This window comes from Anomaloglossus baeobatrachus, chromosome 6, assembly GCF_048569485.1.
Source record: "Anomaloglossus baeobatrachus isolate aAnoBae1 chromosome 6, aAnoBae1.hap1, whole genome shotgun sequence".
In the NCBI taxonomy this organism is placed as follows: domain Eukaryota; kingdom Metazoa; phylum Chordata; class Amphibia; order Anura; family Aromobatidae; genus Anomaloglossus; species Anomaloglossus baeobatrachus.
The window spans coordinates 297993664-298006381 of NC_134358.1; the positions used below are offsets into that span (position 1 = coordinate 297993664).

The following is a 12718-nucleotide window of genomic DNA, read 5'->3' on the forward strand; positions in this document are numbered from 1 at the left end:
ACGCCAGCTATCACCACATATCGCTGCTGCGACGGGGGCGGGCACTATCGCACTCGGCATCGCAGCATCGGCCTGCGATGTCGTAGTGTGCAAAGCCCGCCTTAGGCTATGTGCGCACGTTGCATTTTTTTACGCTGCGTTTTTTGCCGCAAAAACGCACTAGCGGCAAAAAACGCATAAAAAAATGTGTTTTGGTGCATTTTTGGCTGCGTTTTTATGCGTTTTATTGTAAGTGAACATTGCCACTAAAGATTGGTAAAGAAAAAAAAAATCTGATGTCATTTCCTTCATCAATCTGTTCTCAATCATTCTCCACTAGTGTATGCAGGAGAGCAGACATATGCAGAACTACAAGGCTCAGCATGCTCCATCCAGGACTGTATGCTGGAGGGAGAGGCAGGGGGAGCAGAATTACAAGGCTCAGCATACTCCATCCACTAGTGTATACAGGAGAGCAGACAGCAGCTGCAGAACTACAAGGCTCAGCATACTCCATCCAGGACTGTATGCTGGAGGGAGAGGAAGGGGGAGTAGAACTACAAGGCTCAGCATACCCCATCCACTAGTGTATGCAGGAGAGCAGACAGCAGCTTTTTTTGCCGAAAAATGTAAAACGTAAAAAAAAATGATGTGGCCTTCCATATTTTTGTATGCTAGGCAGGTAAGGCTGCCCCCAACCTCCAGCTGCCTATTTGTACCCGGCTGGGAACCAAAAATATAGGGAAGCCCCTTTTTTTATTTTTAATTATTTCATGAATTTCATGAAATAATTTAAAAAAAAATGACGTGGGCTTCGCCCAAGTTTTGTGTCCAGCCAGGTACAACTAGGCAGCTGGGGATTGGAATCTGCAGCGCAGGGTGCCCAAACTTACTGGGCACCCTGCTGCGAATTTCAGTCTGCAGCTGCCCCAGAAAATGGCGCTTTCATAGAAGCGTCATCTTCTGGCGCTATATCCAACTCTTACAGCTGCCTTGGTGCTGGGTGGCTTACTGGGTAAAAATGGGGTTAGAGCTAGTTGTGTATTATCAACTGGCCCTAATCCCGAAATTTATGGTGTCGTGCCAATATTAGACATGGCCACCATGAATTTCTAGTAAAGCTAGAAAAATATTTTTATTAGAAATAAAACACAACACAATTAGTGACTCCATCTTTATTGAACTAAACAACCCCCCTCCCTCTGCAGTAATTCTGAGTCAGAGTCCGGCGATGTCCAATCAGGATCCAATATCATCTGATCTGTTTGCCGGAAAAAGGGGGGAGGGACGTTCGACATCACAGCGACATCAACGCAACGTCACTAAGCGGCCGGCGAATCAAAGCGGAGGGGCGGAGATGAGCGGGACGTAACATCCCGCCCACCTCCTTCCTTCCGAATTGCGGCCGGCGGCAGGTAAGGAGATGTTCCTCGCTCCTGCGGTGTCACACACAGCGATGTGTGCTAAAACAGGAGCGACGAACAACATCGATAGTCAACCATTACCGATTTTTGGCTTTGGGACGACCTCTCCATGGTGAACGATTTTCACCATTTTTGAGGTCGGTTAAGGTCGCTGGTGTTACACGCTGCGATATCGTTAATGACGCCGGATGTGCGTCACAAACAACGTGACCCCGACGGTAAAACATTAACGATATCGTAGCGTGTAAAGCCCCCTTTATACTTTCAGCTGATGCCGTCAGGTGACCGCATCAGCTGATCACCGACAGGTCCTGCAGCGATCGGACGTGTCCCAGGAGATTGCAGACAGGTGAGTATGGTATATATTTTTTTCTACTGTTCACGTTTGATTTCACAGCTGGTTCCACCTCCCGTCCGGACATGGTGCAGGACGGGAGCAGACATGGCACAGGACGGGAGGTGGAAGCAGCAGTGGCGGTAGCGAGAAGATTCACTCTTCTGTGTTTACCAACACAAGGAATCCTCTTCTTGTACACCTGACTGAATTACCCACCCCTTGCGTTTATAGCTACGTTTTTAGTCATAGAAACGCAGCTATGTTTGCAATTTGCGTTTTTCATTGTGTTTTTGAACATCTCATTGAACTCAATGGGTGAAAAAACGCAGTGAAAAACGCAGGAATAATTGACATGCTGCATTTTTGTGGGCACCACAAAAACACAGCTAAAAAAAACACTATGTGCAGACAACAAAAATAAAAATTGCTGGTGAAGCAAAGTCATGCAGTTTTGTGAACAAAAACACACACGAAAAGCGTGCAATAACTCGGTAAAAAACGCCTAGTGCGCACATTGCCTTAGAGGTACAGTTCCCAATATGAAGATACCACATATCTGGAAAATGTTTTTTTTCTCTCCCCTAATGTGTGCTCTATAGAGGAGAGAATCCTGTTTACTTGTATCTTTCCACTGAAGATTATGGGATATGTAGAAAAAGGCTGCACTTGCCAATTCAGATAAACTAGAATGGCGAGAGCTCCACACATAGGCAGCCCTAACTTTAACCCTAGTCTCTTGATATTTCGGGGGCCCAGATCTAGTTACACAGCACTCTATTTGTACTTGCCCATCCATGCTCTTGAATCAGTGCGCTACTACAAAATTGAAATATATATTTAAAAAAATGCATATGTCTGTTTATTTCCTTTAGTTGTTTGGTTGCTTTTTGGCCTGGGAAACTCGTAATGTAAGCATTCCAGCACTAAATGACAGCAAGTACATTGGAATGAGTGTGTACAACGTGGGCATTATGTGTATTATAGGAGCAGCAGTCTCCTTTCTCACCAAAGACCAACCTAACGTCCAGTTCTGTATTGTGGCTTTAGTGATCATATTCTGCAGCACCATCACACTCTGTCTAGTTTTTGTGCCAAAGGTAAGTTATTTACTCTTCTATTTTTTTATATCTCTTCATTTTGCTCCGTGATCATTTTATCCTCTCTGCCTCCAACATGCAATGAGTTGTGACCTAGATTTAGAATGACATGTTAAAGACCAGTAATGCTCATCTCTCATTCATACAACTGAGTATTAACCACTTAAGTGCATTTCTCCATTTGCAGTGCAGTAAATATATGGATAAAAAAAGCCACACATACATCACAAGACACAAAAAGCATCAACCACACGTTGCAGTAATGGTGCCAGTAAATCCATTTATTACTAGTAAATGATAATCCATAAATGAACTCTTCTGGAATGCAGTGATTTCCCATTTAGTCCTTCAGTAATATACTGTGCGATACATTGTTCTGTAGTGAATATTACACCTAAAGCATGTTTAGAGTGATATATTATACATTTCTAGACAAGAGGTGTAGTGAAAGGAAAATACAATTCTGTAAAGGCTAAACCCAAATATGTTTCAAATATGTTTTCCCTTTTTCAAATGATCATTTTATTTCTAAAAACAAGTTTAATGTGTTGTCTTCTTGCAATTCTCCAACTACCATTTTTTCTTGACTATTCTTTTTGCCATTGATACTAATAATATAATTTGATATTTAGGTATATCACTATATGATATGCTCTAAAGTGGAAAATGTGTAGCCGTAGGTCAATTATATTGTTATGTATAACCATATTTTGTATCAGAGCCTTCCATTGCATTGCAATTAGCATTAGCTTAAATTAAGAGGATTGCATTAAAAACTATTATGGTTCTTGTGGACTGCTATGTTGTGGTCTTTGCCACAATGTACAGTAAGTGTAAAATGTGCTCTAATTCAAATACACACAAAGAAGGACATTTATGAAGAACCCACACTCCAGTTTTCTAGTTCTAATCAGAAACATTTTTGGCACAAACTATTCAAATTTGAATCTTTTTACCCTTCCTCAAAACTTTTCTGAAAATGTGAAAATCAGATCATGTGGACTGGCCACACAGTACCAATAGATTTACTTACATTTATGTTTGAAGCTGGATTCAATTATAGCTGGCTTAGATTGAGGTCTTTGGCTCAAAGGTTGCCTAATATGCACAAAGTCTATTGGAAGGTGTTAATTTGGTGCATTTTGTACTAGCACTTATTTGTTTATGGCTGTTGTATGAACTCCAGTCTTCTATGGGTATTCTCAAGTTGTCCCATGAGCAGCTCATAGCTCTGCCGTCTCTTTACTTCCTGGTTCCTAGGTTTTGGGCGCTACATTTGAAATGACAGGTATGGTTAGTTTTCTTTTGGTACCGTTATTGTTCTGAAGTTTGCATTATTATCCCTATATTGAAAAAGAAAGTGCATTTGAACAAGAAAGTGAAAGCCATGATTAGAACTGCCCTGCAAACTGCCAATGGTGGATGAATGGAGATTGTGATAATAAAGGACTGAAAAGAGGTGTTTGGTCATGAGCTGACAGGGACAGGGATGGAGGTCAGCAGCTTACTGCTTTAAAGAAATTAATGGGCTGCAGAACGCTGGGGTCTGGCATTTACTAAGTTGCTCAATAACCAATCAGCACTTTCATTCACTGTAGAGGAAATCACTCATTGGTTATTACACACTCCTATCAGTGGCAGAAACTCTGTGACAGGAGCCTGCATTAACCAATGAGCACTGTCCCTGGTAGTAACACAAAACGCTGATTGGTTACTGAGAGGTTTCTATCAGACCGTCATATCCCTGCACTGTGTGTCAGGAGTTTCTGTAGGGGTGGAACAATCTGATGTTGCTTTAGAGGAGGGGAGATGCTCTTCATCTACTTGTACGCTGTCCTGTTCATGTTTATGTTGAACACAGTAAAATTTGCCTCTTATGAATCCTCTGCTCCCCCAGCCTGCAAAAGGAGGCAAAGATTAATGGACAGTGGGGGGGAGATTAACAGGAACCAAGAGCAAGATTTTGAGATAATATGAATATGCATGTGCCAGACCTGTAAATTATTACGCCATAACTCAATGTGGTTGTTTATTAATTAGCTACAAAGGAATAGTCCTTGAGGTTTATTGATAAACTATCCATAGACTAGCTAATCAATATCTGATCAATGGGGGTGAGACAATCATCACCCCCCGCCAATTACCTGTTCTCAGTGCCTGCAGCAGTCAGAAATGGTAAGCTACAAAGCTGCACAACTCCATAAACAGAATAGTGACCACAACTGGGTGCTGTATATCTGCCCCCTTGAATCAATAGGCGGTGAATGTGCAGTTCCCCACCACGGTCACTATTTCATTGTCAAAGCTAAGCTGCTAAGCCCGCAACTGATACATCTAGCCACCACCAGCATCGGTTACAGCTGATTAGCGGGAGTGTCATACCCCAACTAATCAGATATTGTAGACCTAGTCTAAGGATTGGCCATCAATATAAAAGTCTCAGACAACCTCTTTAATGGCTTGTTTAAAAAGGTTGATTGCAATCTCATGCAGGGCCACCATCATGGAATTACTGTCCTTACTGGTGTATGGAGCCTGATAAAGAGGCGGGCCCATCCTGGACAAAGAATAATTATTTCACTTTATTAATCTCTGGCCAGGCACTATTCATAGCCAATGCCTGCAGAAAATATGGCCGCAGCAAGGGTAATAGACCATGTTGCTTTGGCCACTTTAACTGAGTGCACACTACACATGGCTAATTTGCATGTGATGCCCTTCAGGGGTATTGTATGCAAATTAGCCATGTGGTGGCACCAGGGACAGTGGGGCAGAAAAGGATGCGTCATACCATGGCCCAGCATGCAGCAGCATGATGAGGTCATCATGCTGTGACCTCATCACACTGCTGCAGGCAACTCAGAGGTGGCAAGAACATGGCAGAGAATGGTAAGTGCTCCATAGAGGAGCTGAAGACAGGGGCAGGATGATTGCAGAGGCCAGGGGTGGGTGGACCACCAACCCCAGCCCCTGCTTCAGCTTGATCTGTGTCCGAGCTCGCACATCCAGCTAAAATGCATTGCACCACAGAGAGGACGTTGCACAATGTGGGAGCAGGGGAGGGTGAGTAAAAACTTTTTTTGTTTGCTTCTTTTGGCACTAGAGACAAAGCAGAGAAATATTTGCTAGGATGGGGACATATATACCAGGAGGGGGACATATATAGCATGAGTGGGACATATACACTAAGTGGGGCCTAGGAGGGGGACATATATACCAGGAGGGTCCAGGAAGGGGACATATATACCAGGAAGGGGACATATAACTAGGATGAGGATATATACCAGGAGGGGCCCTGGATAGGGACAGATATACCAATATATACCAATTTTATTTTTATTTTCTTAAATCGCAGCCATAAATGTGTCTAAATCCTGGCCAGACTGCAAGATTTCCTTTTATTCTATCCAGTTTGACAAACTGAAGTGCATGGCATACCTGGTTCTAAATTATGATGTCAGTGATTTATAAATGTATCTAAGTGCAGATTAGACATTGTATTGCAATAAAATGCCCCAATTAGCCCTCTCAAATAGCAGGGAATACTGATAAATGTGGGCCAGAGTGCACAAACTTTTACAAGAGCCGTATGCAGGTAGTGACATAAAGAATCAGCAAAAATAGTTTTAGTCTATACCATGAAATTAACAACACGAATAACTCAACCAGGCTTGAGAAGAATCATCAATTGTAGCTCCTTGTCATACATCAAATGGTGAGTCCTTCTCTCCAGGCTGATTTCAAGACATGAGAAAGCTATACCAGAATAAGAACCTTTCATTTTTTCCTTCAAAGCTCTCTACTGCTTACAAAACTTTTCCCATATCTGATTTTATCGGTTTCAACAACTTTATAAACAGTTTTAAAGATCTTAGATATTCTTAGCATCCTAAGATCCTCAAAGCCTCACTGTAGCACATAGGTAAGTCAGCGGCTGGCACAAAAAACTCAGCTATTGGCTGTGAACTCAAATATTGTAAAGCGTAAAAAGAGGAAACTGCTGTCTCTAGGAATAAAGCCAATATACAAAATTGTAACAACTCAGATTTCAGTAAAAGTGTAAAATTGTGAAAAAAAAATACATTTTGAAAATAGTTTAAAATAGTCTGTTCCGCTATAATGAAAGATTCTTTGACAAACATGGTTTGCGGACAAGGCCGGACTAGGACTGAAATTCAGCCATTCATTTGAAAGTACACAAGCTCATGCTGCCCCCCACACTCCACATCTGCTTACCCAAATAGGGGTCACTAGTACACATATTGGTGAGCCTGATGTCGTAGGAATTCAAGATTTAATGTGAGGCTAATTTTACAGCTTTAAATAAGATTAGGTCACACTGCCACACTATGACTGCATAATATAACCACATGACTGCATGTATGCAGAGTCTGAACAGCTTCTCTCAATGTACTGAAGCTTTAACTATATAAGTATACAAATCATGTATATTCTTTCATGTGACAACCTCTGGAAGCAGCAAAGGTAACCATATCCTATTGGTATGTAGTATATTATTTGTCAAATGGAATTGCTTAAAATTTACTCAAAGGTTGGCAACCCCTTTAAAGGGGTTGTCTGACCTTGGAGTATAAGGCGGGCTTTACACGTTGCGACATCGGTAACGATATATCGTTGGGGTCATGTCGTTAGTGACGCACATCCGGCGCCGTTACCGACATCGCAGCGTTTAAACCCTAGGGGCGACGATCACCGATTGTAAATACGTCAAAAATCGTTGATCGGTGACACGTCGCTTCTTTTCATAATATCGCTGCTGCAGGTACGATGTTGTTTGTCGTTCCTGCAGCACCACACATTGCTGTGTGTGACACCGCAGGAACGACAAACATCTCCTTACCTGCCTCCACCAACAATGCGGAAGGAAGGAGGTGGGTGGGATGTTATGTTCCGCTCATCTCCGCCCCTCCGCTTCTATTGGCCGGCTGCTTAGTGACGTCGCGGTGACGTCGCTGTGACGCCAGACGCACCTCCCCCTTGAAAGAGACGACTCCGACCAGGTATGTGCATGTGAAGCTGCCGTAGCAATAATGTTCGCTACGGCAGCAATCACCACATATCGCATGTGCGACGGGGATGGGTGCTAACACTTGCGACATCGCTAGCAATTGCTAGCGATGTTGCAGAGTGGAAAGCCCGCCTAAGTCTGCAGTCACTCTATGTGATTACAGACTTGTGAATTCTCACAGAACACACTACGTGCTCTGACAGGATTCTCAAGTGCCAGTGGTACTGGAAGCTGTAAGGCACATGAGCGCTTGTATGTAATTTGCATAAATGCAGTCACATCATGCCGACTAAATATGACCAGCCACACACAGTACAAATAAATTGAGCGAGGCCGGACAAGTCTAGTCCTAATGTGAATGGAAGTATGACTTACTTGTGGTCACGTGGCCACCCGCTAACAGCGCCAGAGAATCCCAATAGCATGTACTGTGTGTGCTGTGAGGTTTCTCATGTCTCCAGTCACATAGTGACTGCAAACTTGCAGCCCCGAGCCTGGACAAGTGTGGCTGCTGATAAGTATTTGGCTTTACCCAGAAAGAAACGAGATAGGATGATGAAACTTTACTTTTATTCCACATACTATCCACTGATGTCAACACACTTCTTACATCGGTATTCCACGTTCTGTAAGCCTAGCAAAAAGAAGGATGTCGGCTATGCCTCAAACCAGGCATCCGTAGCAGCCATGGAATCCAAAATGGTGTGAAATTTTATACCCTTGAGGTGTTTCTTCAAATTTGGAAACAGATGATAGCTGGAGGGAGCTAGATCTGGTAAATAAGGTGGGTGGTCAACCAGCTGGAAGCCTAGCTCTGCCAGTGTTTCCGTGGTCGCTTGTGCAGTGTGAGTGGAGGCATTGTCTTGCAGGAACAAGATTTCTTTGGACAGTTAGAACCTTTTTGAAGGTAGTCCACTAGCAGCACACCATCCTTATCCCAGAACATGGACGCCATCACCTTAGTGGCTGATTTTTGCACTCTGAACTTCTTTGGATGAGGAGAACCACTGTGCCTCCACTCTTTTGACTGCTCCTTGTTTTCAGGGTCATACAAAGAAATCCAGGTCTCATCCATAGTGACCAGTCGATCCACGAAGTTCTTATCAGTGCTGAAACGCTGGCAAATGGATCGGGAAGTTTTCACTTGCATGCTTCTCTAATCTGTTGTCAAACATTTGGGGACAGGAAACCCCCATGATATCTGCTATTGCTAAATCTGAAATTCATTGATTCTCTAGTATGAGGTAGTGCACAGCATCGATGATTTCCGGAACAACCCCTCTCAGTCGTCCAGGACATTCATCATCATTGGTGCTGCAGTAACCCGTTTGAAATTTGGCAACCCAGTTGTTAAGTGTGGAATATTAAGGGCATTGATCCCCCAATGTCTGTGACATATCACCATGAATATCCTTCGCGGACTTTCCTTGCAGAAACAAGAATTTTATCACTCCTCTGCTCTCAGTTGCTGTGCATATCGCATTAGACTCCGCTATTTTATTTTCCTGCATGTGTAGAACACTGTTGCCATAAACAACAAACCCAAAATATTGAAAACATACTGTATATTAGATACATAAGACTTTCATGTGATGTAATATTCATTACCATAGAAACAAAAAAAGATCACAAAGCCAAAGACTTATCAGCAGCACCACATACGTATAATTTAGGGAGGAGCTTATGAGTTGGGGCATCTAGAGACATGACAGCATGGAACACACAAGTTCACACTACAAGGACACTTATAAGGAACAGTTAGGCTATGTTCCCATGATGAACTTTTTGACGTTGCGTGTTTTCACTGCATCAAAAACGCAGCATCTTACAGTTCCAGAAAAGTGGATGGAATTTATAGAACTCTCCTGCCCACTGTGGTTCATTTTTATGCTGCGTCACATACAGTACAGACCAAAAGTTTGGACATACCTTCTCAATCAATGAGTTTTCTTTATTTTCATGACTCTGAAATTTGCAGATTCACATTGAAGGCATCAAAACTATGAATTAAAACGTGGAATTAAATACTTAAAAAAGTGTGAAATAACTGAAAATATGTCTTATATTCTAGGTTCTTCAAAGTAGCCACCTTTTGCTTTCATTACTACTTTGTACACTCTTGGCATTCTCTTCATGAGCTTCAAGAGGTAGTCACCGGAAATGGTTTTCCAACAGTCTTGAAGGAATTACCAGAGATGCTTAGCACTTGTTGACCCTTTTGCCTTCACTCTGCGGTCCAGCTCACCTCAAACATCTCGATTGGGTTCAGGTCTGGTGACTGTGGAGACCAGGTCATCTGGCGTAGCACCCCATCACTCTCTTTCTTAGTCAAATAGCCCTTACAAAGCCTGGAGGTGTGTTTGGGGTCATTGTCTTGTTGAAAAATAAATGATGGTCCAACTAAACGCAAACCGGATGGAATAGCATGCCGCTGCAAGATGCTGTGGTAGCCATGTTGGTTCTGTATGCCTTCAATTTTGAATAAATCCCCAACAGTGTCACCAGCAAAGCACCCCCACACCATCACACTTCCTCCTTGCTTCACGGTGGGAACCAGCCATGTAGAGTCCATCCGTTCACCTTTTCTACAAAGACACGGTGGTTGGATCCAAAGATCTCAAATTTGGACTCATCAGACCAAAGCACAGATTTACACTGGTCTATTTTCCATTCCTTGTGTTTTTTTTAGCCCAAACAAGTCTCTTCTGCTTGTTGCCTGTCCCTAGCAGTGGTTTCCTAGCAGCTATTTTACCATGAAGGCCTGCTGCACAAAGTCTCCTCTTAACAGTTGTTCTAGAGATGAAAAGTGTGTCCAAACTTTTGGTCTGTACTGTATGTCAATTTCTCTTGCATTTATGCTGCATTTTCTGTGCAGATTATCAGTATAAACTTGCATAAGATACAGAAAATCTGCAGGTAAAAAATGCACATGCATTTTTAGTGCATTTCCACAGTGAAAACACACTTAAAGGGAACCAATCACCAGGATTTTCGTATATAAGCTAAAGCCAGTGCTATACTGGCACTATCAGACTGATTCTATACATACCTGTAATGGTCAGCTCAAATGTACAGGTTTTGAAATCCAAGAAAGTGAAGTTTGTAAAATGAGCAGCTTCTCGAGTGACAGTTGCACTGAAGCAGATCATATATTCATAGTTATCTCCTCCCCCTGTTAGAATTAGCATAAGTATTATACAAACAACTCATTTTGTCTTGAAGGACCTGTATGAGATCATACCCATGTGACCTAGTATCCAGCTTTGGTGGCTGAGGCCCCGCTCCTTCTGGTCACATGGTTATGACCTCACCACAGGTCCTGCTAGACAAAGTGAATCGTTTGTATAATACGTATGCTAATTCTAACAGGGGGAGGGGATAACTATGAATATATTATCTGATGCTCAGCTGCTGTCACTCAAGAAGCAGCTCATTTTATAAACTTCACTTTCTTGGATTTCAAACCCTAAACATCCGAGCTGACCACTACAGGTATCTATAGAATCAGCCTGATAGTGCCAGTATAGCACTGGCTTTAGCTTATACACGAAAATCCTGGTGATTGGTTCCCTTTAAACTACATGTGGATTTGCTGCATATAATGAAATGCTACTGAGAAAATCTATAACAAATAAAACTATAAATAACTATATATAATAAAACCAGAGCACCCGGAAAAGAAATTGACATTTTGTGTTTTTCAAACACACAGCGCAGGTCAGTTTACACTGAGTGAGGCCCCCTTCACACGTCCGTCAAACACGTGCGAGTTTGGTCCATCCCGTATATACCGGAGACACAGACAAACGTGCACCAATGTTATTTAATGTTTAAGGACACGTGCGTTTTTCATTAAGGTCCGTGGGTCCGTGTGCGTGCTACGTTTGTGTCTCCGTTTTGCACGGAAGCATGTCTGTTTTCAGCACGCAACATGCACGCACGGACCCCATGCTTTTTTCATGTGATGTCGGTCTTTTTTCTTTTTCTGTTTCGTTCTCTCCCTCAGTCCGTCGGTCGGTCGGTCTCTCTCTATGTCTGTCGGTCGGTCTCTCTGTCTTATCTGTCCCTCTCGCTGTCTGTCGGTCAGTTCCCCCCCCTCTCTCATACTTACCATTCACCAATCACTGGCGCGGCGCTGCACTGCTGTTATAAAAGCTCCGGCGGCTTTTCCTCTTTTGAATAAGCCGGCCGCTCATTAATCAATCTCATATTCCCTGCTTTCCCCGCCCACCGGCAAATATGATTGGTTGCAGTGAGACACGCCCACACGCTGAGTCACAGCTGTCTAACTGCAACCAATCACAGCCGCCGGTGGGCGTGTTACTATGGAGCAGAGAAATAAATAAATAAATAATTTAAAAAAACGGCGTGCGGTCCCCCCCCCCTATTTTAATACCAGCCAGATAAAGCCATACGGCTGCAGGCTGGTATTCTCAGGATAGAGAGCCCCACTTTATGGGGAGCCCCCCAGCCTAACAATATCAGCCAGCAGATGCCCAGAATTGCCGCATACATTAGATGCGACAGTTCTGGGACTGTACCCAGCTCTTCCCGATTTGCCCTGGTGCGTTGGCAAATCGGGGTAATAAGGAGTTATTGGCAGCCCAAAGCTGCCAATAACTCCTAGATTAATCATGTCAGGCGTCTCCCCGAGATACCTTCCATGATTAATCTGTAAGTTACAGTAAATAAATACACACACACCTGAAGAAATCCTTTATTTGCAATAAAAAACACTAACACATACTTTCATTCACCACTTTATTCAGCCCGAAAAAGCCCTCCATGTCCGGCGTAATCCACGGACCTCCAGCGTCGCATCCAGCTCTGCTACATGGAGGTGACAGGAGCT

The 12718-nt window shown here is 43.1% G+C and overlaps 1 protein-coding gene across 1 annotated transcript in view; it reads left to right on the forward strand.

The window, feature by feature from the left end:
- Positions 1 to 12718, forward strand: part of GABBR2 (gamma-aminobutyric acid type B receptor subunit 2) — a 1152522-nt gene that overhangs the window by 1026215 nt on the left and 113589 nt on the right. Inside the window, exon 15 of the mRNA XM_075314883.1 lies at positions 2613 to 2837. Coding sequence (XP_075170998.1) covers positions 2613 to 2837 — 225 coding nt within the window. The remainder of the gene's footprint in view (positions 1 to 2612; positions 2838 to 12718) is intronic.